A 27017-nucleotide genomic window follows, 5' to 3' on the forward strand; every position below is an offset into this window, starting at 1 on the left:
GTATGTTTACTGGGAAAGAGCTCCTTAGAAGTTTGCTTTCCTTTACAGCTTTGATCTACATGGCGTTAAGAATCTAACAGTTTGAATGTATGTTTACCATTTATATTATTAAGATCTATCTCCTTCAAACTCTACAGCTACTGAGATTTTTGGTAGTCACAAAAAATCCTTTTCTCTTAGGTGAACTTGGTAGCTGATGAGAAGAAAGCCTCTGAAAATGTTCTCATCTGTGAGCATAAGCTTCGTAACGACTTGACATTTAAATTCTGTTATTCATCAGCACTTCACAGAAGAACTCGATTTGTCTAAATGGATTTGAAAGCCCACAAGTGAAGAAAATCAGAAAAACCTGGTTTTGAATATCAAAAGATTGTATGTGAAAAGTATTTTTACAAGCTGCACGTACCCTTTTTATTGATCAATTAACTTCTTTCAAAATGATTTTTTTTGAGACTATGAAAAACCAAACCCTTCCCCCAACACTTACTGATAAATGTCCTTTCTGAGCACAGCTCTACTGAGAGGGTTGTCAGCCTGGGGAGCCATAGACACAGATCCAATCTTGAGAACCAAAGTGTCTTCTTTAGTTGCTGGATTAGCTGTAGTAAGGAGAAGAGAAAATACGTGTTTGATTCAAAATCAAGTGCACACAGCAAGGAAAAATTATTAAAAAACTAATATTAGAAAACACCTATACAGGAATGTATGCCAAAGATTCAGTTCTGCTTGAAAGCAATAACAAATGCAAAAAATAAATGAAAGACCAACAAAAAAAACCAAGCAAATAAACAACTGAAAACAACCCCACCCCCAGAAAACACCCACCTGTAAAATCAACAGTGTTGATGTGATACATAAATGACAGAAGTACTGTCATTTAAACAAAATGTTATCACACTAAATCCTGGTCTGTGATTTTCTTTTTTCTCTAATAGCTTTATTTTTTGTTTCTTTTTTAATATATTTTTTCCAAAATATAATTGATCCCAGAGACTTCCATGTGATCTGTTTCTCTTTAGATATCATAGAATCATAAAATCACAAGGTTGGAAACGACCTATAAGATCATCCAGTCCAACCGTCTCCTCATCACCATTGCCACCACAAGCACTAAACCATATCTTGTAGCTCCTCATCCAGACGCCTATTGAACACTGCCAGAGATGATGACTCCACCACCTCCCTGTGCAGCCATTCCAGTGCCTGAGCACTCTTTGAGAGAAAAAGTTCTTCCTTATGTCTAATCAAAACCTCCTCTGATACAACTTGCGGCCATTTCCTCTGGTCCTGTTTGTTCCCTGGAAGAAGAGGCCAAACCCCTCCTCACCACAACCTCCCTTCAGGAAGCTGTAGAGTGCAGTGAGGTCTCCCCTGAGCCTCCACTTCTGCAGGCTGAACAATCCCAGCTCCCTCAGCCGCCCCTCATAAGACTTGTGCTCCACACCCCCCTAATAATTACCTGCTGATTTAAAGTGCTTACCATGCACTTTAAATCATCCACCACTTTTTTAAATGGGCCTAGGTCCTTTACAGGTTAAAAAAAATCATCCTGCAGGATATTATAGTGTAACCATCCCAGTAGTATTTGGTATGAGTTGCAACACAGAAACTCTGAAACAACAGAATCTGAAAAAGGCCACTAGATTTTAGAACACAACAGTAAATTCCATGTCCATAACCAATCTACTACAAGAAGAAAGGTCTCTGCATTCCACTTCTTCATATTCAAATTTCAGCTATGCGTACAAATTGATCACTGGTAATATTATATAGAAATTAAATTTTCAACTGGTATTTAATGAGTGATGATCTAAGCCATTGAATCATAAAATCACCAAGGTTGGAAAAGACCTCTAAGATCATCCAGTCTGACCATCCACCTACCACCAATACTGCCCACTAAAATGTGTCCATCGGTACAACATCTACATGTCTCATGAACACCTTTGGGGACTGTGACTCCACCACCTCCCTGGGCATGTGTTGAATCCGTATCTCCATTCATTAATTCATGTGTTCTCCCATTAGATTTTCAAAATATGGGAATGATGTAGATTATTTATGTACATATTCATGTATTTATTTATGTACATATTTTCTTTTCTCCTTACTACAGCTAATAATCTCAGTCATTATGAATATTTCAAACTTTGAGGGGAAAAAAAAGCTCATACTGCGCAGTAGAAATACAATCTAGGAAAACCTTACAGACCCAAGTATAAGAATGTCTGTTACAATCTCACTTGGTTTTACACACTCATCCCAGTCTTATGTTGGCTAAGCTAAAATATGTTCTTTTAACCCTCCATTGTAAGGCTTCTTTCAATACTTGAATAATGGTTTCGGATCTTCTCAGCATCTTCTCCACTTCTACCAATACTCATTTTTATTACAGAAAGCAAATTGGATATATTCCATCATCTGCCACATGCAGAAATACAACCATCTCCCTTATTTTGTTTCAGTAAATTCACTGTGCCCCTTTAACTGTGCAGCCACCACTTTTCAGGAGTTCCTGTCTTGAAGATGCAGTCTACATAACCTTTTACATAACTTACGTATTTGAAGATTTAGCATATTTTCTACAAGCGGTGCTGTAAGTTCAATTATCCAGATACATGGCCTATTGAGTCATTAGCATTATATCTCCAGGGAAATTCTTACAGCTATGACTTAATATTTACTTTCATATTAAATATATCTTTCACTTACTCATTCCAACTGATATTTTTATTAAGATCTTTAACTATTTTTAATGCATTTAATATTTCCACAGACATTGTACGGGGATATATGGAATACCATCAGACCATATTAAACTCCTTAGGAAAGCCTAAGCATATCAAACCTTTGTGAACACTTTACCGACTAGAATAGTAACCATCATAAAATGGAAATCAGATGTGTTTAACAAGACTAATTTTCCATAAAACTATATTTATTATCATGTAATAAATATAATCTAATTCTTTATTAACTGAACGTGTGATAGATTTTCCTTTATGTTCTCCAAGGAGAGCAATAAAACTACCTTATTTTTATTTGGACATCACACATCTCATTTTAATAGGTAACCTTTGGCTGTCTAAAACCTGCTATGCCAACGCATGTTAAAAATTAACCTCTGAAGACCAAGATCCTTGTGCACAAGTTATTCAGTCTGACCAATTTGAAACTATTTAATAGTAAGCAAGGAGGATGTTACACACCACATGTTATGACAGACTTCAAAGCAGACGGTCATGCTCATGTGACAAGGATATATCACTTCTACAAATGCATGACATACGTTTATTTGGTATGCCATCTTTTCTTTATCACTATCAACAAATTTATCACGTCCTTTCTAGTGATTTCTGATATTTTACTCCTAGTACATGTTGGAAAAAAGTTCTTATTCTCCCTAAACCAGCCAGATGCGGGCTTTCCCTGCCTTTACTGCTTCTCATCAGTTTTTTGCAGTTTACTTTTTTTTTTATTTATAGCTGCTGCCATGCAGTATTTCTTATTTCTTATTGAAACACCACTTGCTGTATTAAATCAAGCTGATGGAAAGCAGCATTGCGTATTGCTGAGGACATACTGTTGCCCTCAAGTCTACCACAAAAAGAAGATAAGCTGGTGCTGCTGCAAAAAGCATGGATCTAAAGTGTTATAAAATTGTGTGGATGCAATCATGCATGTTTGTGTGTATACTGCTGAGGAAAAAATAAACGTACAATTTTTATTATTTCGTAGTGTTTGAGGTCATTGTGCAAGGTGGGATTTGAACTACACAAATAAAGAAGTTTTCTATTCTCATACATAAATCACAACTATTTGTGGGTTTGTTTTTGTTTTTTTTTTTGAGGGGCAGGGGATAGTTTTCTTAACTATGGCTAACTAGGTATAAGGTATGAACAGCAGGGAAAGGGATTAAAAGACAAACTGAGGTCAGTGCTTCCCTACTTATAAATCAGCAATCACACTTTGGATTGGGCAACTTTTCTTGGATAAAAAACTCTCGTAATCAACAGATGATGAACGAGATCTTACTGCAGCATATATCTGTGGTGCGTAACACAGTCAACCCTTATGACTCGTTATGGTTCCTATAAACATACCCGTAGGATGTAGGTGATTTTTTTTGAATTTGTTTTTAAAATCTCTAGAAGAATCGTTGCTAATGGAAGTTTGCATCCCTCTAGCTGTTGCTAAGTGTACTTTTAGTCTCAGCAACTGTTTATTCATACACAAAGTCTGTAACAGTAACGCAAATATATTTTATGTATGACGGGTAAATACTTTTTTTGAAAGAATAAATGTATTATTCATGGATCAAAAGATTAACTCATCTTTTGTTTGATTAACAACTAATTAATGTTGTTTAAAAGAACAGTTTACACAATTTTGTCCACAATTTTGTAAATAACTGAAAGCTTCTTACATACAGGAATCTCAGAACCTTCAACTAAAACTTCCTAAGCAAATGATAAACTGCATCACCTGTTGGTCAAAATCATGGAAATTCATTTTGGAGAAAATTAGTAAAATGAAATAGAATATAAAACCTGCTTCACTATTTAATGTTTTTCAAGGTGCCAGCTTACATGAGACTCAAGGTTTTCTGCTTGAAATCTACTGGAACAAGAGAACTATAGAAGACTGCACTTGCACCAGAATAATAAAAACTGACAAAAGAATCAAGGCAGCAGAACTGCATTCTCTCCTTCTCTTTTCACAACTTACTTTTTTTTCTCCTTAATAATCACATTTGAAATTCAAATGATCAAACTACGTACTTCTAGGAAAGCAAAGGTCACATAAATACATAAATGCTTTTCAGCAGCTCAGCACAAAGCTAGGACGATTGACTATTTTCCTACCTCTGCCCCTTAAGATTCTAAAGACCCAAGAAAGCATGCTAAATGTCAACATAGTAAGGTCAGCAAGGTAACTAAGGTAATGTTTTTCCCTACAAGACTGAGAACAAAACTACCTAACACAAAACACTGTACCTTCTGTATTATGATGATCTTCCTCATTTTTGGGAAAGAAGACTCTTATAACACCAGTGTTGATATAGATCAGAGGCAAGTTGCGCGAAGTTAGAGTATGAGTCCTCATAGGCTGGCCTGGTGATTTTCTTTTCTCCTTTTGACTCCTTGGCAGCCTGGCTTGAAAAATGCTTGCAATTGCATTAAGCAAATGAAAACAGAGGACCACATCAAAAGCCTGAGCAGACAGAAGGATCTCGTGAAGAAAGTGAGGAGAACCATCAGTGTGACCTTCGGACAGCTTCTGGAATGTTCTTCGTTCATTTCTTGAGATCAGTTTGTGCCGCACATTTTTTGTGACAGCTTTTGTATAAGTTAGAGAAAGAAATCCATGTTGTTGGTGTGAGCCATCTAAAAGTTTTGCAGTGGCCTGTTTCAAAGGAAAAAAATAAAATAAAATTCCAACCTGCTGCAAAAACAAACACAACATCAATTAATTCTCTGTTAGTTACAATGTTGAAGGTTCCATATTTTCTACTTTCCACTCTCTCTGAATCCCAAAAGAAAGTTCTTTTTTAAACGGATATTTCATCCCACAGTATGTCCATAGTTCACAACACTGTCAGCTAAAAGTACAAGTAATTGTATTTTTATTTTCTGACAATTTATGTTGTGTGCAATTCAAATCCAGTCAGGCAAAAAAGCCCACAGTCGTTAGTCATGACAGTCTAAATTTATCAACCATTTTCTAATAATTATTCAGAATTATATTTTCTTTTTTCCTCTTTTTTTTTTTTTTTCCCCCACTTTAAACATTTTAGAAGCAAATCTTACTTCCTTACATCATCCTTTCTAGATATGCCAACATCATAGGTGCTAAGGCAACCTTCTGATGTTGAGATTACTTCATCAACATAGAAGACATCCATAGTCAACTACTCTATAAATTCAGCTGGTTATTATTCAGCTTGTTATTATTTTTGAAAGTCTTTTGAATATCAATTATACATGTCTAGTGAGTGCAAAGTAAAATAACAATTAAAAATAAACTAGGAAAAGTATTACTTCAAGAACATAAAAAATACTTGATAGAACTCTGTGCAATTGTTCAAATCTCAGCCACAATCACATGAGCACAAATACAAGCAACTACATTTTGCAAGCAGTTGGTTTTTTCAGCATCTTCATATTTGGTTAAAAATAATTTAATGTAATTTAAGCTTCATTAATAGAACATCTCTTTTAAATAAATAGAATCCATAGCTTAAATGCTGAAAAACTGATTTTTTTGATTAAGTCCATTAGAACAAATTATTAAGTTAGACTTCCTATAAGATCTGAAACAAATAGACTAAGAAAATATTGCCAATCAGTATTCATGAAGAAAATAAACGAGACCACACAGAACTTCCACTAACATAAAAAAAAATCCCAGCAGTCACTTATCTCTCAACTTAAATGGGCCAATTCCAATACGTACCAAAGTCTTTCAAGGATGAACCAACAAGAAAAACGGATTTTTAATATCTCACACTGACATATTCATAACTGCCACAGTGTTTGAAATATCCAAAAGAAAGACACAAATATGCAACTGTTAATGCTGCATTATCATAATTATATAAAGTAATTGTAAATGGTTGCACAAAACTATATAGCAGTAATACAAACTACTTAAAGACCAAAACACATATCAGAATTACATGAACAAAATGCAGTGTGCAGTACTGGTTGTTAAGTATGAACACACAGTACTGCATGTGCTTACTTTTAATATCAAGGAATCCCACCTACTTCAGTGGACTGCAGTTACACACTGCGTTGTGAACCATCAACCCTCATTTCCACATCTAGTGAAAACTGACTAATAATTATAACAAAATATGAAGGTTAAGAGGGAAATAATACAATTCATATAATCAGTACATTCAATAATTACAGTGAGTACAAAAACAATTTAGATTACACTGAGACTTTTATTTATCTTTAACCCAACTACCACTTATTAGTGGAAGTCCTGTAGAAAGAAAAAAAAAGATTCTTACAGAAGGAAAGAAGCCAGAGAAATTGCTGAAAGGGTCCTGCTTGCTGATGGGTCGAACCAACAAGGTACGTCTGTTCAGCTTGTCAGTACAGGAAAGGAATATACCTCCATATTGCCCCAGAGACCAGGAATCTTTCCCAAGGCTTAAGGAACGAGGCATGGAAGAGTGGAAGACAAAAATATATATATTTTTTAATTTGCTATAAGCAAAAAAAAGTTTATGTTATCCTTGCACAGTTGTATGTAACGGCAAGACAAAGTCTATTCCATACCTTTTCCTAAAATGCCCAAATTCAATTGGATGACAAAAAACTGATATGAAAAGAAACTTTGGAAAATATTATGTGAAAAGACAAGATATTGCAGGATGGGAAGACACAGAAAATATAACAGAATCCTGCAAAAAAGGAAATGGACTGACCCATCCACATTCAATAGACAATCTTATTAGAATGATTACAAGAATCAAACTGTGTAAGAAAAACTCTATTCAAATACATTATAAATTCGCAGTATTGTTTAGAAAAAAATTATTAAGAATTAAAATGTTGCTTTGTACAATAGTTCTTGTAATCACTCTTTTCGACACATAAAAGAATAAAGAAAACTATGTCGCTTCAGAAGAATTTTTCAGGTAAGCACCTTAGTTTACTAAAGAAATCTCACCAAAATCTTTTCTCTGCATTGTAGAAAGATCCCTTCAAAATCTGCTGATTGCCAGCCCTCCCCTGGCCTGGAAGACAGAACATTAACCTTATCTGTTCTCTGCTTTTGGCTTTAGTCCAAAGAAACTGAACGATAGGAAAGGGTATTCTGAATAGATTATGAAATGTAACTGAAAACAGTAACAACTTTTGTAAAGCAAAAAACAAAACAAAACAAAAACAAAAACAAAACAAACAAACAACAACAACAAAAAACCCCTTCAAGATAACTTTAATGAACAAGGACACCACTAAGCTGAAATGTTTTCCTAGGGAGCATTAGGCAATGAAGTATCCTCTCCCAAGGTCATCCACAGAGCATGTGCAAAAAGCAGCTTGCTTAATTTTTGTCTCTCATAGCATAATCAATTATCAAGTTTTAAAATGGCAAACAATAAAACAGCTAAAGAAAGATTACATTGGTATCTCTTAGGTTGCATGCTCATAGTCGTATGCACTACAAGGTGGAATGTGTAGTATCTCTGCCAAACTGCATTTGAATGCTCATTGAAAACACTTATATTGGTTCTGCAAAAAAGAAAACTTGCTGAGGCAAGACATTCAGAAGTTCTAGCTACCTAGCCTAGACGTACATTCATGACGTATTCGTTAACGTTGGTGACATACAGACAACCAGCTTAGTTGCCTGCACTATAGTGTTGCTGAACCACAAAGTAAGTAGCTTCATTTGTATAAAATGCTTTTTAATATCCAAAAATACAGCATCATAAAACACTCACCATTGGCAATTTGCTAAAACTAATGTGCCATCAACAGTATTTAAGGAATTCTGATTCAGAAGTTTAGTAAAATTAATATTTTTGTCATAAGAATCAACAGAGTAACAAATGTGTACACTAACACGTAATGATTTACACGTACTTCTTTGGAACTGGCTGTAATTTTAAGAAAATGCATTTTAGATTTAAACATTTCATGCAATCAAAATCAATCTCATTTAAAAGAAATTCAACAATAACCTTAAATTCAAGTTAACAATCAAGAGGAAAAAACACAACTGCCTTCATCTTTCAGCCTGAATTCATAATCGTACAACTACCAGAAATTACCTGTTTTTGTAATGGTCAACATTGAAGCTCTCTATTTTACATTTGATTTTGGTATATACATCCTGCATATCCACCGATGCGCTGAGATCTTCTAACTCACTGACAACACAAACCTCTGCAATGGCCAAAGGAAATTAAAACCATCAATACCTAATAATTAATACCATCAATACAAGTTCATAAGCAAGGTATAAACGTGGAACACCAAAGTTTATATATAGGATAATGCTCTCTCCACTCAGAGATTTGTCATAAAGAATGATTTCATTCACTGTCGTGCTGAGAAGAATCAGAAAAAAATACTGCAATCAAAAACTTTCTTTTAAAAAATGTCTGGAGACTCATCTATAGAATTTTTTGTTCAGATTTCTGTAACTCCTGTAAAAAATACAAAGATATGTAACACTTGAGATTTCTTTCTCTCATGTAATTATTTTTTATCTAGTGTATATGTACATCTCTTTGAAAATTAACTTAATCACTAGTCTTCTCAATATCAGTTTGAAAATATCCGTGCAAATCTACGCGTCTATAGATGGACACACACAAAACATACCACCAAACAACATAAAAATGGAGTATAATTACTACTGAGACAATAAATGCAGACTTCTAAGTAAAATAACTGAATCATTACCAATTTAATACTCTCAAATATAACCAATAAATGTACTGAAAATCTAATACCGTGTCGTGAAATACTGTACAAAATTTAAAATAATAAATAAGGTAAAAAATGTTGAATACCTGTGCCATTATTTCTAGGGTCAGGAGCAAACAATTTTATAGTAATTTTTGGCAACATCCACTGCATCCACAGGCTGACACGTCCACTTGAGACTCCAATGTTACTCGTTGTTTGTTCCAGTGTAATAGAGTCTGAGAAAGGAGAGTCATCACCACCCTGAAGAGAATCACCCTATAAAACAGACAAAACAACAGAAGCAATGGCTGAGAAAAAAAAAGTATTTGCTTTTCATCACTGCCTACTTTTCTTCCATCAAAACTGATATAGACTTGACAAACCATATAAATGTACACATAAATACAAGCAGACTCAGTGACTGTGTATTAAAATTAAGCCATTTTTGAATGTCGGGGGAATAAAAAACAGGAGGAGATAATGAATTTGGCCGAGATTATATGATAAAAATGTGACATTCCATGACTTTATTCCACTTGGTCTAGAAGAATTTCCTCGTTAGATTACACTAGTTACATACCAGAAACGCTAATGACAATTAAGGTTGATAGGAATATTCTGAAATGCAACAGGAAATGGAGATAAGCAGGCTTGTGCACATCTGGAGGGCAAAAGATGAGGTTTTAGAGGTACCAAGAGGAGAATATCTCAGAATGGCACTTGTATACTACATATGATTTTTTTCACCCCTTCTTCTATACGTTTTCTTGTAATTTCTTGGGAAAATGATCTTGCAAAACAATAGCCTCGTGTTGGAAATGTTTTAATCACAACTTTTAAAATGTTTCTGGTGTTTAAAATTTTGATTGTCACTTGCAATATTCCTAAATAACAGATATCTTGACAAATGAGCTTGTAGAAGCTTCTGAGCCACCAATAATTTTTGCTCATTCCCTACAGTGCTAAAGGCTCAACAAACAAGAGCTTATATCTTCAGAAAAAGAGACATATGAAAGACATATGAGAGAAAGAGAGACATATGAAAGATACACTGAAGAACTTGTTAGAAAGGCCTACCAGAGACCAGCACGTAACTTTTGATAATTCTTCATGGGACAATTGAAAAATTTACCAACAAGATGACTTCACCAGATCTTTCCTTTGACAGAAATTAATGCAACCAGAGAGAAAAAAAAAAGATGCAAACATATAATTGCTCCTTAGTTCCTAGCATTTACTCTTCAGCTCAATGCAATGGGTACATAGGTCATTAATGTCAACCAGAAGCCACTAAAAATCCATCTGCATCTGCTCTTCTAACCACACTAAGTGTTGCAAGTTTCCTTCATTATTCAAACACAAACGGGCAAGAGAAATGTATTGCCACTTTGATTCCTTGAGATCAAGTTCAAGTTGTTTCTAAGAACTACAGATCAATAAACAACCAAAATTTTAATGAAGGTTTTGAGGATTATGAATTACAATGAACTACATACTTGGGAATTTTGAGCTTTAACTAATGAATAACTGTGATGATTTATGTAGAAGACATCCTGCAATCAAGGCTTACACAGAAGGCACTGCACAGTTTGACAGAATCAACTTTCAACTGACAGGCAAAAAAAAAAACCCAATAATGCACTCACATCAGCACTTGAAAAAAAAAACCAACATATTTTCAGTAGCAAAATCTAAAATCTGACATTACTTGACTCATCCTGCAGTCTAAGACTGTGAGTATGGAAATTCTGTTAGCAATCTATTTTGTGGATGTATAGAACTCATCCCAAACCAAACAGCTCATATGGGAGCTTTTACATTGATGGATCCCATTTCCAAACAACTCAGGCCTACAGTTTAACTACAGGATTTCTATAATGTATATGTGTTTTCTTATCAAAATATTAACCATAAGACAGGACAAAAGCTAGGTCAAAATCCTAAAAATCATACAATATCCATTATGACTTTGGGCTGTTTGACAGACATCAAACATCCAAAAGTTTCCACACCTTTGTAACAAATCTTGAATAACATCCCGAAAAGATGATGAATCTGTTATGGGAGTTTCACTGTGCCTAGAATCTGCCTAGAATCTGCAGTACTTTGGAATAGGTGATCCTATAAACAGGGCAGCTGTGGAGGCAGCAGCCAGTCAAAGAAAAGCTGCCAAGATTCTCAGATGGCTTTCACAGGGTGTCAAGCAATGAAGCACAATCAGAGGTCATAGAATGGTTGAAAAGAACTACAATGATCATCTAGTCTCAATCCTCCTGCTACACGCAGGGTCACCAACCACCAGACCAGGCTGCCCAGAGCCACATCCAGCCTGGCCTTGAATGCCTCCAGGGATGGGGCATCCATAACCTCCTTGGGCAACCTGTTCCAGTGTGTCACCACCCTCTGTGTGAAAACTTCCTCCTAGTATCTAACCTAAACCTCCCCTGTCTCAGTTTAAAACCATTTCACTTTGTCCTGTCACTCTCCAAAAACAACGTAAAAAACTCTCCAAAAACTCTCGTAAATAGCCATTCCCCCTCCGGTTCATACGTATTCTTCAAGTATTGGAAGGCCCCAAGGAGGTCTCTGTTGAGCCTTCTCTTCTACAGGTTAAACAATCCCAGTTCCCTCAACCTTTCCTCACAGAGAGGTGCTCCAGCCTTCTGATCATCTTCATGGCCCTCCTCTGGACCCACTCCATGAGCTCCATGTCCTTCCTGTACTGGGGGCCCCAGGCCCGGACGCAGTACTGCCAGATGGGGCCTCACGAGGGCCGAGTAGAAGGGGACAATCACCTTCCTCTCCCTGCTGGCCACCCCTTTTTTGATGCAGCTCAGAACACAGTTTGCCTTCTGGGCTGCAAGTGCACACTGCTGCCTCGTGTCCAGCTTTCGTCTACCAGGACCCCCAAGTCCTTCTCCATAGGGCTGCTCTCAAGGAGATCTTCCCCCAGCTTATATAAATACCTGGGATTGCTCTGACCCAAGTGCAGCACCCTGCACTTGGCCTTATTGAACCTCACTAGGTTTTCATGGGCCTGTTTCTCCAGCCTGTCCAGGTCCCTTGGGATGGCTTCCCTTCCTTCCCTTCCTTCCAACCGCTCAGCTTGGTGTCATCCGCAATCTTGCTCCGAGTGCATTCAATGCCATCGTCTGTGTCATTGACGAAAGGTCAAGGAAGGCAAGGAACAATACTATTTAAACCTTATTTAATATCTTTGTTTTCAGTCAAGTCAAAGATCAAGCCAGTGTTGCTTTGCTGTGGAGTGATTTGCTGGTCTGTTTTTTTCACTTTATAAATTCATTCTGCACTTTCCTTTTTTTTCCTTTTTTTTTTTCCCTTTTTTTTTTCCTTTTTTTTTTTCCCTTTTTTTTTTTTTTTAAATTGAAGCACTTTTAACACTCTTTTTTGTATTGCTGGCACACTTAATTCGCCACATTGTAACTTAGCAACTGTAATGGAGGGAGTAGGAGAGAGAGCTTCCTCTTCTCCCTGTACACACATCCATTCTCTGACTGGACATGTTCCAAAAGGCTTGTTTTATGAAAATCAATTTAGCTCCCAAAATTTTGGCAGATCTGTACATTTCTGATAGTTAAAAAAGAAGAAAACAATAGTAAAGTAAATTTAAAGTGGTGTGGTTAACAGCAAATACATACTGCTACCATGGAAAGTTTTACATTTTATAATTTTTTTTCTTCTATTTGCACAATCTTATGTGCTCAGATGTTTCATGTATTTTGTTAACTTCTTTTTTTTTTCTTCACAAAGAGCTGTTTTTGTTTAGTGGTTTGACGACATAGATAACTGTTCTGTAGAAAACTGAAGCATTCATTTTCCCACACTTTCTTTAAGCTTATTTTTCACTAGATATTAATTGATGTACTACAGTTCATGAAGTATCAGCCAGCTGATAATTTTGGCACAATGTTACTTTTAACAGTATTTGTGGGATTCTTGAAGAACTGCATCCATATAGCATAAACCCAGACATGTATAAGAATCAAATTAACTCAGAAATGTTTAAAAGTAGCAAACGCTGAGTTTTAGGGGACACGTTCCCTACTAACGTCCAAATCCATTACAACTGTGAAGTTTATTTAAAAAAAAAGCAACAAAAACAAAGCTACAGGCCCATCATTGAAAACTGCTTCCTTCTTTTCTACATGCACAGTGATTTGGAACGTGCCCTATATCTGACATCCTATCAACAAAAAATGCAGAGGTGAGGAGAAGAGACCAAGGTATTTGCAGTTTCCATCAGTACTGCTGGAGCTGTGCTCATGCTGACATGAATCCAGTCATGTTTGTGCTTACAGCTGTCTGACTTGCAAATATTTCTGACATGAATTTCTGTAGAATGTGAGGTAGATGTATTAATAGTGATTCAAATGCTGCACATAGCTGTATAGATGTAGAACAAAATTTCCTCTACAGGCATGTATTTCTGGAATTGAACTTGAAAAAGTAAACCAGGTTTTCACGTCTACGAGTGAAGTGGAGGCTGTTGTGGATGCCCTGTCCCTGCAGGTGTTAAAGGCCAGGCTGGGTGGGTCACTGGGCAGCCTGATCTAGTACTTGATGCAGCAGTTGGCAACCCTGCCTGTGACAGGGGGGTTGGAAACTAATGATCCTTGAGGTCCCTTCCAACCCAAGCCATTCTATGATTCTATAAAACACCAGCATGGAAAAAAATAAGCATCTTGATCTGCAAAGCAAGCATTGTCAGAAGTAAAATAACTGTGAACTTCTGGCCAGAATCAAAGCACCAGGGGACTGTTTTCACAGCAGAGCAAGTGGGAGGTCTGACACCTGGACTTTCAGTTGTTCGGTTTTACGGCTTGTTTGACCACAGGGCCTGCAGGTCCCAAGCAGGGCCTCAATTCAATTGCACAGCTTTGTACCCCAATTCTGTACTTGGGTTACTGCATGCCCATCTGGCATTCCATGTCACTTGTGTGTTCTGTTGCTCGCACTAGCCAGCTTGATGACAGAGCTAAAACTGCATTAAGCTGAGGCCGGCAGAGATAACCTCTTCTGTTTGCAGCTGTGCCAGCTGAAGAGCTTATCGACAGACAGCCCCAGCTGCTCATCACCATGTCTCTGTCAAAGGTTACTGGCTCCTATCTCCTCCTTCAACAGTTCAATATCAATGTGTTATCCACATGTTTTTCTACCATTCAAACATACCAAGAGAGTTGAATTGGCCTATTCTCTCCGTCAGTAGCAAAAGCAATACAGATGGCTTCTCTGGAGGCAGAAGCTGCAACATGGTTATCCTTTGAGAAGTGGAAAAAGGATTCATTTCTTCTTAAATTTATGTTAATGGTACTGCATCCAAAACCATTGGGCAAAATCACAGGGAAAAAACGACGAGCTGCACTAACTTGGTTTTGGTTTTTATTTATTTAATAAGCTCAAATTCTTAGAATTCTTTTTTGCACTGAAAACTAAAACAGAATTGAAAAAACAGCAATCTTGTTTCTCATGCAGTTTCAATTTTCTTTTTGGATTTTCAGCACCCAGCGTGGTATTGTTAAATATGTTTATGCATTAATTTTCTGCTCTGTTTCCAGATCTACAGAAAAATCAAGCCAGAGTCAGAAACACTGAGTTATTTTCCCACAACTTCTCATGCCAAGTCCTAAAATACACAATTTAATTCTTTCGCCAATTGTTGCAAATTGACCAATATACCAAGTTTATTTTCTTAGCAGAATTTATCTTTGTTCATCAGGAAGAACCAAACATGTGAGGCCTTCATCCTTGGCCTGCCTAAAGCTCAGGGATGATCACAGTTTGGCCACACTACTGCTATGCCTTATCAAAATAACTTCTGCGTTCTTGCTCAATCACCCAGTTTCCCCAAGGACTAAACACTTCTACCACTGTTTGTACTTAAGTAAACAGTAACAAGTGGCCTGTTGTAGTCTGTACTACCTTTGCTCTTGCTGTTCCAAAGGAGGGATGGTAAAAATGATTAACTGTTTCCATCCCTCCAGTACTTAAGCCTCGATGATGCGTCTCTTCCTACCACCACCCAGAGTAAAATTCAGTGAGTTACGTAGCTTTATCCATGTAGGAGCATGGTATTCACTATCAACCTGTCAGCATGGAAAAAATTACACACAGCTTGAGATATAAATCATCCGCAGACCATATAAACAAATTACTTCTTTTGCTGTTTAATACAAATAGTAGTGAGAGTTAATTTTCTTCTTATTCATCTATAACAAATCTGTTGCATTTGAAAGAAATTAAAAAAAAAAAGTGTTTCCCAAAGAACAAAATAATATTAATCATAAAACCTCCAATGTTAACAAAAAATAATACTTATTGTAGCAAAGTATTTTTGCTAGTCAGATATCAAGCTTTCAAAATAAAAAAGTGTAGGAGTATAAAAACAAAGTACAAACTGATAAATAAAACATGAAAAAGATTTCCCCGACTCTTGGAGAATGTCCCTAAGACAGACCTGTAAAATACATATTAATTATGCCATATGCTTCATCGCTGTTATATGACTATAAGCTAACGTAGCTGCAAGTTGCAGCTTTGAGTGATGTACTCCATTTTTATATTTTTATATCCCTCCATTCTCTCCATGGAAAATACTTTTGTTACAGTAGTCTCAAAACAAGTTATAATTTACAAATACATGGTTGTATCTATTAATTTAAACAACACAGACCTAACTTCCTTTCCACACTACTAATAAGTACAAGCCAAAATAAAGTGCCTTCAAATTTCTAACAGCCAAAATATGCCTCTATCAGTAAGCAATACTGGAATTTTAAAGAATACAAAGAGAACAGATCATATTTTCCATACTGGTCTGCATAGTACTTGAAGTACTGAAGAGGACTACGTACTCCCTATGATGCATATGGCAGACTGTGTACATTTGAAAATAAATTCACATATAAGTCCATTCATATTATGACTGAGGCTTACAGCAAAACAAAGCATTCCAGAGTACAGCTGAAGACAGCAGAAGTGACCAGGCTGTCATCTTTTTATTCTACCCGCACTGAAGAAAGAACTCAGATTTCCTGATTACACTACATAAAAGAAAGTATGGTGATTATAAGTAAGCTTGCATAAGGAAACAAGGAAACTAAGTGACTAACAAACAAGCAAAAACAACAAGGGAAAACTTTAGCTAAGTTTCAAATACACATATTTTTCATTTCTCAACAATCCTTATCTCAAGGAACCAAGCACGAGCAATGGCACTAATTAAAATCTTAACGGTACTTTTATACTAGGAAACACGTAATAGGTTCAGAAACAGCCATCAGCCACAGAAGAAAATATATTGTAGAAATACTGCCAATGATTAAGTTACCCATTATTTAATTTATATTGTCTAAAGGAGTGAGAACCCAACAGTGAGAAGACAGTGTGGTTCCTTTCATTACTTCTTGCCAATTGCCCAAGTATGTTTCTCCTTCCTCTTTCTGGACTGCCTTCCTGCCCCAGCCACAGACAAAGCACCTTGGGCTGAGGGCTCTGAATGGAGATGATGGACATGAGCTCTATTCCTATGTCAGTCTTTCAGCCATATGAACAGTGTGGATTCAAGCAAAGTTTTTCTCCTGTTCGTATCTTTTTTTCTGCCGTATGTTTTAATCAAGTTCCCATTCTAAGAAGATGGAGATCGTAATCACAGCTTCAGAGTAGAAAAGACTGAAAACAAATCTTAGTTTGTTAGCTAATTCACCAAACTTCATTCATATCAGGAGAAGATCTATTTAGCTAGAATACAATATTTGTTGAGAAAAGGAAGAAAATGAAATATGTGATGAACAATATTTTGCAAGTAGAAGAAAATGAATGCTGAACTCATACTGTCAAAACAATCTTGGTAACATATGGGTTAAAACAACTATTGAATCAGTATCAACGAATGCTCTAAGTACAGCATGTACTCTAAATGCCTCTGTCTATATAGAGTCAAAACCAAATCGTTATTTATAAAGCTGGTGGTTTCTGATTTTAATAAGGAAGGAATTTTGGTGGGTAAAAAAAAAATGCTATCTTTGCAGACATATTTTTTTCCTACTACTGCTGCTTACCTTCAATTTTTTTTTTATCTGTGACAAGACTTTTTCACTATAGAGATCATAGGAATACACCAAAACATAGGCAAGCCAAATAATTCAGAAATGAGTATTTTAGTGAAATGTCATTAGAACTGAAGCTCTAGCTTTAACACCTTTTAGTGAATTACTTGTATGTGTGTGCACATCATGCTTATGTCAAAGTAAGCACTAGAAATCACCATTTCATTCTCTCCAAAACCTGGAATTACTACAAGCCACTCACAGTGTTAAAGAAATCTTGGCCAAATGTTGTTGAACTATAATTGCAGAGAGCATTCAAATTGCCAGGCATCTGCCTGTGTCCTGGAACTACAAGGAATTCCCAAATCACTGTGTTTATTCCTAAGAACGAAACTAGTCTCAGAAATCTACCCGCCTTCAGAAGTCTCCCAGCAATTCAAGGTCAGGTTGGAGGGGCTCTGAGCAACTTGATCTAGCTGTAGGTGTTCCTGTTCACTGCAGGGAGTCAAACCAGATGACCTTTAGGGGTCCCTTCCAACTCAAACAATTCTGATTCTTAGAGCTTTATGTTAAGAATTAAGCATTGCATACATTTAATAAACTATTGACATATCTTCAACTCATCTTATGAATTTACAGGTCTATGCCAGAGCCATTTAAGACTGACAGAAGGCACTAAGAAAATCACATATATTTGGCCTGCTCACTTACACAGCCTCCTGTGACCGCCCATTCTAATGCATCATCTAGCTGATGAGCTCATGATAGTCATGGATTAAGTTTAACATTGTATTAGCCTTCTTTCCTCCTTGTGTGAAAGAAGCACAATTCCTCATAACTCAAAATAACATTTTACAGTCTTAGGCACACACAGATTTAGATCAGGTACCAGTTTGCTCCAGGCAGTTGCACAGTATTGCAAATTAAGGAAGCAGAAAGACATAAAAACGAACGGCCAATCTTTTTTATATTTGAAGCTGAATACCAGAATCCTCCTATAACAGAGTTCCAAATACACCCCTGAGACAAGGGAAACAGCAGAGCTCCAGAAGCAGCTCACATGTAGAAGATATCAATGCCTGGGTGAATCTGGTGTGAGTGGACTACTGGGTAACCAGCACTGCCAGCCCTGGGAATCTCCACATCCCCAGTGCCTCTCCTGGCTTGCCAACAACAGCCCTGCATCATCTCATGCTTTATCTCAACTGGCTTCAACACAACAGGCTGATTGTTACTGAGAATGAGACATGAGCAGTACACGTACCAAAGGTACTTCAAAAACACCAGTTACTGTTCTAAAAATTCTGGACTTCAAAAACACCCTATGCTTCTTGCCTGAAAACACTAACTGTAACTTTCTTCTAAGAGTTAATATTCCTTTTTTTCCAAGAGAAACAATTTAGACAAATAAAAAACATAGGTGTCTTAGTTTCAATTGGGATGGAATTGTTTTCTTCATAGTGGTATGATGATGTGTTTTGGTTGATAGCAATGTTGATAACATATCAATGTTTATAGTTGCTGCTAAGCAGTGTTGTACAGAACCAAGGCCATTCTCAGTGAGTCGCCCAAAGAACTGGGAGGGAATGGAAAAAGGACAGGAGCTGTGTGGTGCTCAGTCACCTGCCAGGTTAAAATACAATAGGAGAAACACTGGAATCATTCTTCTTCCACCAAATTGAGTTCACAAAGTGATTAGGGTAAAGCTATTTTCCATAAGGACACCGCTGCTCTATCTTGACACTTTCCACTTGTACCTACTTCACATTTTGGAAATCACTATTCATGTGATGCATCTTTTTAAGAAAAGTTACCTCTGTAGTGGTGCCAATGTCAACTGATGGGATGTATGTGCTGGTATCGGGTGGAACAGTACCAACACTACTTTTAACTGGAGAGCTAGGAGGTGCAGGTCCTGTCATGGTTTCAGTGTAAACAGAAGACTGGTAGAGAATTCCTCTCCTCTGAATTTTATTCCAAACTTTGCTTGTGATCTCAGCGAGTTCATAAAGAAGCTGCACCTGTAAGAAAAAAAATAACGTGAGTTCATAAAGAAGCTGCACCTGAAAGAAAAAAAAATAAAGGAAGCATTTCTTAATGAGCTAAAGGAAAATGATCGAAATCAAAGCCCTCTAACTGAGACTTAAAATGTAGTGGAATTTAAATGCTCAGAACTGCTCTAATAAGCATGTACATTACAAATAAAATAATTAGCAGCATTTACAATATAGTGATTTTGATTTAAGAAAAATAAATCAGCTCTTTGTCTAATATTCCAGTCTGTAGTCCATAAAAACATAACCAATCTGGTCTTGTAAAACCTTTAGTAACAAATTTTAACAATTAAATACAAGCAATTTCTGGCATATTTCTTATGTGCAAAAAAACATTCATTTAACTGGTATTAAAATGATGGTCCCATGCATCACATGAAACTGTTCTTTGTTTTAGGAAGAACATCCGCTATTAAACTTAATAGTCTCTTGGCGTATGTCCTTCCAATATTCAGAAAACATACTGTTTAACTTGCATACTGTTTGACTCTGTTCTAAGATATTTGTACAAGTTTTTGTAAATAAGAATTAATCGTGGAATTTCTATGACAACAGACTGCAATATACTGTATAAAACAAGCTCAGGGAAAACTGCAGACAACATACAAGCAGATCCACAGCTGGATACCATACTCAACTTGCGATTATAAAAAATGGAAATTGTCATATTTTTAAGAACTTTAAGCCTCAGGACACATCTACTCTATGAAGCTGGCTTCTTATGTGGGCAGAACAGATGCAGAAAAACACTGCTGTCAATCTATATTTGATATAAAACAGCACTTGATTTTGTGCGTGAGAGTGTGTGATGAAGTCTCAGAGAACATGCTACAGTCCTTTCCTAGGAGGTTAAGTGCTGGCATTTTATAAAATCCTTTTTAGTTCATCTTGGATTTTCTTTTGAAGTTTCAAGGGTTACACTGAGCAGGTCATCTACTCCTTTGACAGAATTTTTTCCCTAAAGGAGACAAACTTCTCAGTACTTATTTTGGTCTTCACACACGGCGCAATCTACAGAAATGAAGCTGCTGCTTCACTTACAACAGAAACTTCATTGAGCTTTTCTTTAAAAGGTTTAATGTCTCTAATGTTCTGATATGGCAGTGGTAGCCATTAAATTATTAATTCAAATTTTCCAAGTTTTCTTGAGAGTCTTTTGTGTACCTCAGGAAGATCAACTAATAATGTCCATTTGATTGATTCAGTAATATAACATAAACTGGTGTTGACACTTCACTGGCAAAACAATCTCGAGAAAATTAATAGGATACAGACACAAATACAAATCATACATGTTTGCAGCCTCCTCTCCCTCACAATATTTATTGGTCAAGAGACCAAAGGATAATTTAAGCTGTGCTTCTCCAGTAGAAGCAAGGCTTTGAGAAATTTAATTATGCTACTGTTGCTAAAGTCCCAAAATAAAACAAAGGAAGAAATAATGCAACTTCTGTGTTTACATGCATGCTTGTTTACAGTCTGAAGAGGTTTGTCATCAGTTAATCCAACACTGAATAGTTTAGACCTTACTGGCATTGCAACAGCTACAATCATTAAAGCTAACAATTCCTTAGGTTGTCAAAGAGATTTTTTTTTTCTAATTTTTGAAGCCAGGATCCTTGCAGCCGTTCTAAAACAGCAGCTGTTTCAAACCCTGCCAACAACCAATAAACCTATTAATTAATATGAACCTAATGAACTTTATCACCTGAAATCAGATACAAAGTGACCAGTTCACAAAGAAGAAAAGCACACTTTAACAAAAAGCGGTGACTTTGATAGAGATATGTTAAAAAGAAAGAACTACAAAAACACCTAACTTCAAAACCTCCTTAAAATTAAAAAAATATATGAAATTTTTATGTAAATAATATTCAAAATCTTCAGATAAAGAGCTGAAGCTGTGTCTTTGATTAATTTCAATACACTTAGTTTTATCCCAGTGGCTGTTACTCATTGAAATGTATTTTTGCTAATCTTGTTGGTTACATTTACTCAAGTGAATTTTGATGTTTTGAAAATCCATTCATCATTATATGAGACCTAATGTAAGTGTGAGGACCCTCTTCTTTAGAAGTATTTTGGAGCACAGCATTAAGTATACAAGTATGTTTAGAAATCCCTGTTCAGGAGAGGAAAAATTGTATGATAAAAATAGGAATAACTCTGTCAATATTTGTTAAGAAAAGTTTCCCTCTCTCACTGCTTCCAACCCCTTTGCAGCAAAACCACACATAACTCAATAAGACCCCACTGGCTACTTGGCAAAATCTGTGAAGTTCAGTATGTTACAGCATTTTATTCTTAAAACATGTTACTATAAAATTGAGAGCAGTACAGCAAAAGGCAACATCTTGACAATTTGCACACTGAAAATATTGACTTTGCAGCAATGTGACCATCAGAACACGGTCTGTTCACATTAAATCATAGTAGTCGTACAGTAAAGTACTTCACCTTTGCTACTGCTTAACAAATTCACCAAGTATCACCTAATTTAAAGCTGTCGTTTGCAGAGAAAATACAGTTTGACATTCTAAAGAATCAAATTTCAGTTACTCTAAGGTGAATTTATAAATATAAAACGCTGTTTATGTGAATGTATTTTCCATTTTCTGTTCTTGGTTATCTGCTTTAAAAAGATTGACTTTCCTTCTCCTGATGCATAAGTAAAACAAGGATAGAAGGACCGCTCAAAGACCTTCACTAAACTCAATTTGCCCACACCTTTTTGGTCATTATAAAACTCCAGTTAATGAATAACATTCTAGTGTACAAGAACATCATTTAAGACAACAATATTTGGTCTATTTGGTCTGATACTCCGGTGTACAGCATTTTAACACGTCACTAAATGCATGATCTTATGATTTACATGAAACTTACAATTTATGTTCTTAGAGCAAATGTTTTCCTAGAGTTTACAATACGAATTAATTGATCACACTATAGAATACTTGAAAATGTGTTTTCCTTATTCTGTTTTCCTTCTAATGAGCGATTCAAATTCAGATAAGGCTTCAATTTAGAACAACGCCATTCAACTCATAAGTTTAATACAAATAATGTAATCTGCATATTCACTACAAGTAAGAATTTTAGAGAATTAAAAGAAATCAGGGCTGATCAGACAATTTGCTGGAATTCCACTGAGAGCACACCAATCAAACACAGAAAATCATTTTGCTTTATAAACATCTCAAAATATTTACAAATCTGTATAGTTGCAATATTCCAATGAAATCTGCATAGTTTGGATAGTATAGAATGAGACAGATTTTCACAGTATATGAAATTCCTGCATGTTAATTCATTAAACATTATGAAAATACCACAAAGTTACAAAGTAAAGCTTCAAGGAGTCTTGCAAAATAAGAAGTATAATTGTCAGCAAAACCATAATTCTGTCCTTTATTTCCACATTTGTAACATAGTGACAACCTTTAATATGTGCAAACACACCTGTCAAACAGATTTACAAGCTTGAGTAGACCTTGTTTAGGCTGTTCAGTTTCAAAATTTAATTTGTCATGTCCAGCGAGCAATCTCACTCTATCCAACCCTTTTACTAGTGAATATGAACTCATCTATTAGAGAAGACAGTGGCATATAGCAAGTGAGTCAGAAGTAAGTTGGATGAAAGTCAGTGAATGCAGTAGGGGACCACACATTGAGGATAAAATTAATGCGCACTTTAAAACACTTGCTTCATTCATAGAACACAGAACGAAGAAAAGGAAAAATAGCATGTGACTGGGGAGCATATTGTAATAAGTACACCCAAGAGACGACATCAAAAATACACCAGTGATCACACTTTCGGCACTCTCATACTTAGGCCATAGGCCCACAAATCTTTATAAACACGATGTTCTGTGTATCAGATAAAAATGATACTTTGTGTTCTTCTTCCTTCTTTCTATTAAATAAACTTACCATATTGTCCATGATGTCCTTCGAAAAATCTAATGGGTAACATTAAATCTAATGGGCAGACAGCATGTGAATGTGGAGCTCTACTCAGACCTAAACATACTTGCCATTTCCATGAACAAGAGAATTATTTGCAACACCACTGTTGTTCAAACATTGCAACTGTCACAAAAGCGTTATTCAATTTGCTGTAAAGAACACCCAAAATTTAGCATAATTTATTCTTTGATTACAGTGAACTTGATCCAACTCAGTGAAGTACAGGGTGCACTTTCTGAAAGTACAACAATCTCTTCTAATAAGCATATCAGGTCTAAACTTATTTTCACACGTTCATATTTTTTCCATACCAAAGGAAAAAACTGCTTCCCTAAGAACATTTTATGTTCAAAGAAGTGCTCACTCCATGAGAATATGATGAAAAAAATTACATTAAACCATTTCAATATAAGAATCCACAGTGACAGCACAAAAGCTCTGTAGCATTTAATGGTACATCTGCAATTCATTTAATTCCATCAGCCAAAAGATGCATTTATACTGTAGCTATTACATTTTGGGAAGAGTTTGAATTAAAACAAAACTTGAGAGAGCTTCAAAGCAAATCTTAATCTAAGCACCTTGATTTGATGGCCCAGTTTAAAAAAAAAAAAAAAAAAAAAAAAAAAGAGAGAATCTCTTCCTGAAAGCGCAGAAGAATTGTACTTAAATCAAGTTATTTAAATTTCTCTTCATAAATCAATTAAATGTACCAACCTGGGGGTTTGAGCATTTTATTTCAAGGGACTCCAGGTCAACGTGAAGGCAGACGACAAATGAGTGCCTGGATTCTGGCCCCGAAGCAAGCAGTTTCTGTGATGTAACAGCTAAAGTAGAAGTACAGCCCATTGGTTCCACTAAATTAAGAGTCATCTGTTGTCCAAGAAGAGTATACATACTGAAATGATGCAGACTTATGGTCCATGGAAAAGCATCACCTAGTGATGACAAAGAAGGGAAAACAGTTAAAATTGTCATCATAAATAATAGAAAACTTTTCTTAAAACTCGGTAAAGGCCTTATCGTTAACCTACTTAGAAGTCAGCAATTGCTGTCAAAGAACATCAACTTAGCCCTGAACCATCAAAAGCACAATTCAACCACTAATTCTATTCCACACCTTAAAGCCTAACAGGAGCTATGTAACTGTTTGAAAATTTAATAGTGTGGGTTTTAACTGCAACCTGTGAACAAGAATGTTCAACAGTCCTTAACGAATGTACACTGATACATTCTGTACTACTGAATGCCCCTTAAACTCGGAAGCTTTCTGAAACCACTCTTCACTTATTTCAGTATATGGGGAAGCAGAAGCAGTTCCTTACATTATTCTTCAGCTTATACAATCTTCTGAAAATTCACAGTTCGCATCTCAACAGAGAGGTGCCATAGGGTTGTGCTAACCGAAGAATATCCCAGTGCACAGCTCAGCACATGAGACTTGGATCACATCTGTCCAGCACTGACTAGACTAATCCAGTATGGCTGGAAAACAAAGCAACAACAGATGAACCTAGTTGTTATAATCACTGCTGCCTTCAGCTTTCAGTAATACCTTTGGGGTGACAATTTCTAACCTGCATTAGATGCAAAGGAAATTAGGAGGACAGTGTCTGCATAGGCTTTAGTAAAGCCTTTGATGCTGTATCTTCTACAGCATTTAGGGTTAGGTTAGGGGGTTGGACTCGATGATCTCTGGAGGTCCCTTCCAACCCCTACAATTCTGTGTGTGTGTGTGAGACTACCTAGGCCACGAGGCAACAAAAGATGTGATTAATTCTCATTTCACGTGAAACCACAGATACAGGCTTTTGCTATTTAGAAATACGAGCATAACAATTATTTATTTATTTATTTTTCCTCTACATAAACTTTCCAGTCATCAGACTTTCTGCTGAGGAATTTGGGCTTTTTTGACCCCACTTGAATGAGAGTTGATACCCAGCTGTGAACCTTCAATAGGAAGTCAGTTTTGAAAATCAGAACAAGAGGTTGTATATAAATGCACATTTACACTGGTTGTCACAGAATAATAAATAAATTGGAATATCTAAGCATCTCACCTGTGTATCTCATCCTAAGAAAACTGAAAACTTCAGTAGTTTATTTTGAAGCTATGACACACTGAAGAATTCAGCTTAGCCAAAGGAACTTGAAAACATTTTGGAAATGTTTCAGATTATAAATTTAAAAGTAGCTAGTAATCTGCATTTTTTCCAAATTCCGTCAGCCAAGAATTACAAAATATTAATTGTAATAGAAAAAAATTCAAATGCAAAGGCAACTCTAATGACATGCTTCTGACTATGACACCTAACCTTTGTATTTCTTTGTGACCATTACAGTGGTCACATCACATTGGCTATATCTCATGGATTAAAAAGGATCTCCAAAGAGGGATGTTAACTATTTCACACAGTATACAGTGTCTACCTTAAAAGAAAAACACAAAGCAAATTTTATCAGATGTACATAAAACACATTATGATGAACAAACACTATAGCAAATACAACATATTTACACCTATAAAATCCCCCCTTATTTTCATCAATTATCTTTCTCAGTTCCATACTCAGTGTGACATTCTATAATACTAGAGCTGTTCCTCTGATAAAATACTTGTTTTGTGGTTCTACTTGAGTTTGTTTATCTGTTAAAAAGAAATGATAGTTACTTACATGGATTCGTTTTGTAGGTTGCTTTTATGAAACTACTTTAGCAATTTAAAGTGTTAAACGTTAAGAACAACACTATTTAGAGGTTTTACTTCAAAGCTCATTTCTTAGTAGGAATGAAGAGCCAGTGCTGCACTTCGTAGATGTTTTCTCTGCCTGTCTAATCTTCCTTTCCATGTAAGCTACTGTTTTGCCATCTAATTGCTGTGATTCATTTAGGCTGAAAAATTGTAGATAAAACTTACATTACCTTCAGTGGAGCCAGAGCTCACCCAGTTCTTAACAGTAAGAACATATACATGAAAGACACCCAGCATAGTTCAAGGTTCTGGTTAGTTCCTCACCTACAGCTTGAATACATCCTTATTTTTAATTTCTCCAAAGACAACAACTGATTTGAAAAACTTGAAAATGTGTTCACTATGTTTTGATAACATATCAAATTTATAAATGCTACTTTAAGACCCCTGTTCTACTAAGAGAACTACTTTTGCAATACATGTGAAATAAAGTTTTTGCTATGTGCAAGGATTTTCACTGGCAACTATTTAATGTACTTAGCTAGGTGTAATGCTCATCATGTCTTTTGATACGCATGAGATACAATATTCATAAATGTATGTAGGTTACTCTGAAAGAAATGCCTCCTGTTTATTTCTGCGGGAACTAAAATAGATCCAAAGGGCATAATAACACTACTTGATAGAAAAAAATCTCAGCTACAAAACACTGTGTTTCAACACATTCACCACCATTAGCTGATAAGCTGATGGAGATGTTCCTCATTTTGTCATGTGACAGTTGTGCATGGC

At 36.0% G+C, this 27017-nt stretch overlaps 1 protein-coding gene across 6 annotated transcripts in view; it reads right to left on the reverse strand.

The window, feature by feature from the left end:
• The window catches only part of VPS13B (vacuolar protein sorting 13 homolog B), a 417159-nt gene that overhangs the window by 170371 nt on the left and 219771 nt on the right, over positions 1 to 27017 (reverse strand). For 4 of the 6 annotated variants that reach the window (XM_042834797.1, XM_042834815.1, XM_042834804.1 and 1 more), the window contains exons 24-30: positions 24247 to 24467; positions 19318 to 19524; positions 9542 to 9713; positions 8795 to 8909; positions 7022 to 7163; positions 4998 to 5406; positions 488 to 599 (exon numbers count right to left, since the gene is read on the reverse strand). In XM_042834797.1, coding sequence (XP_042690731.1) covers positions 488 to 599; positions 4998 to 5406; positions 7022 to 7163; positions 8795 to 8909; positions 9542 to 9713; positions 19318 to 19524; positions 24247 to 24467 — 1378 coding nt within the window. Of the gene's footprint in view, positions 1 to 487; positions 600 to 4997; positions 5407 to 7021; positions 7164 to 7686; positions 7754 to 8794; positions 8910 to 9541; positions 9714 to 19317; positions 19525 to 24246; positions 24468 to 27017 lie in introns of all 6 variants that reach the window. The other 2 variants (XM_042834830.1, XM_042834824.1) reach the window with 1 other exon arrangement.

The sequence above is a fragment of the Centrocercus urophasianus genome, unplaced genomic scaffold (assembly GCF_019232065.1).
Source record: "Centrocercus urophasianus isolate 14NV4802_14NV808 unplaced genomic scaffold, USGS_Curo_1.0 seq_11, whole genome shotgun sequence".
Classification (NCBI taxonomy): Eukaryota; Metazoa; Chordata; class Aves; order Galliformes; family Phasianidae; genus Centrocercus; species Centrocercus urophasianus.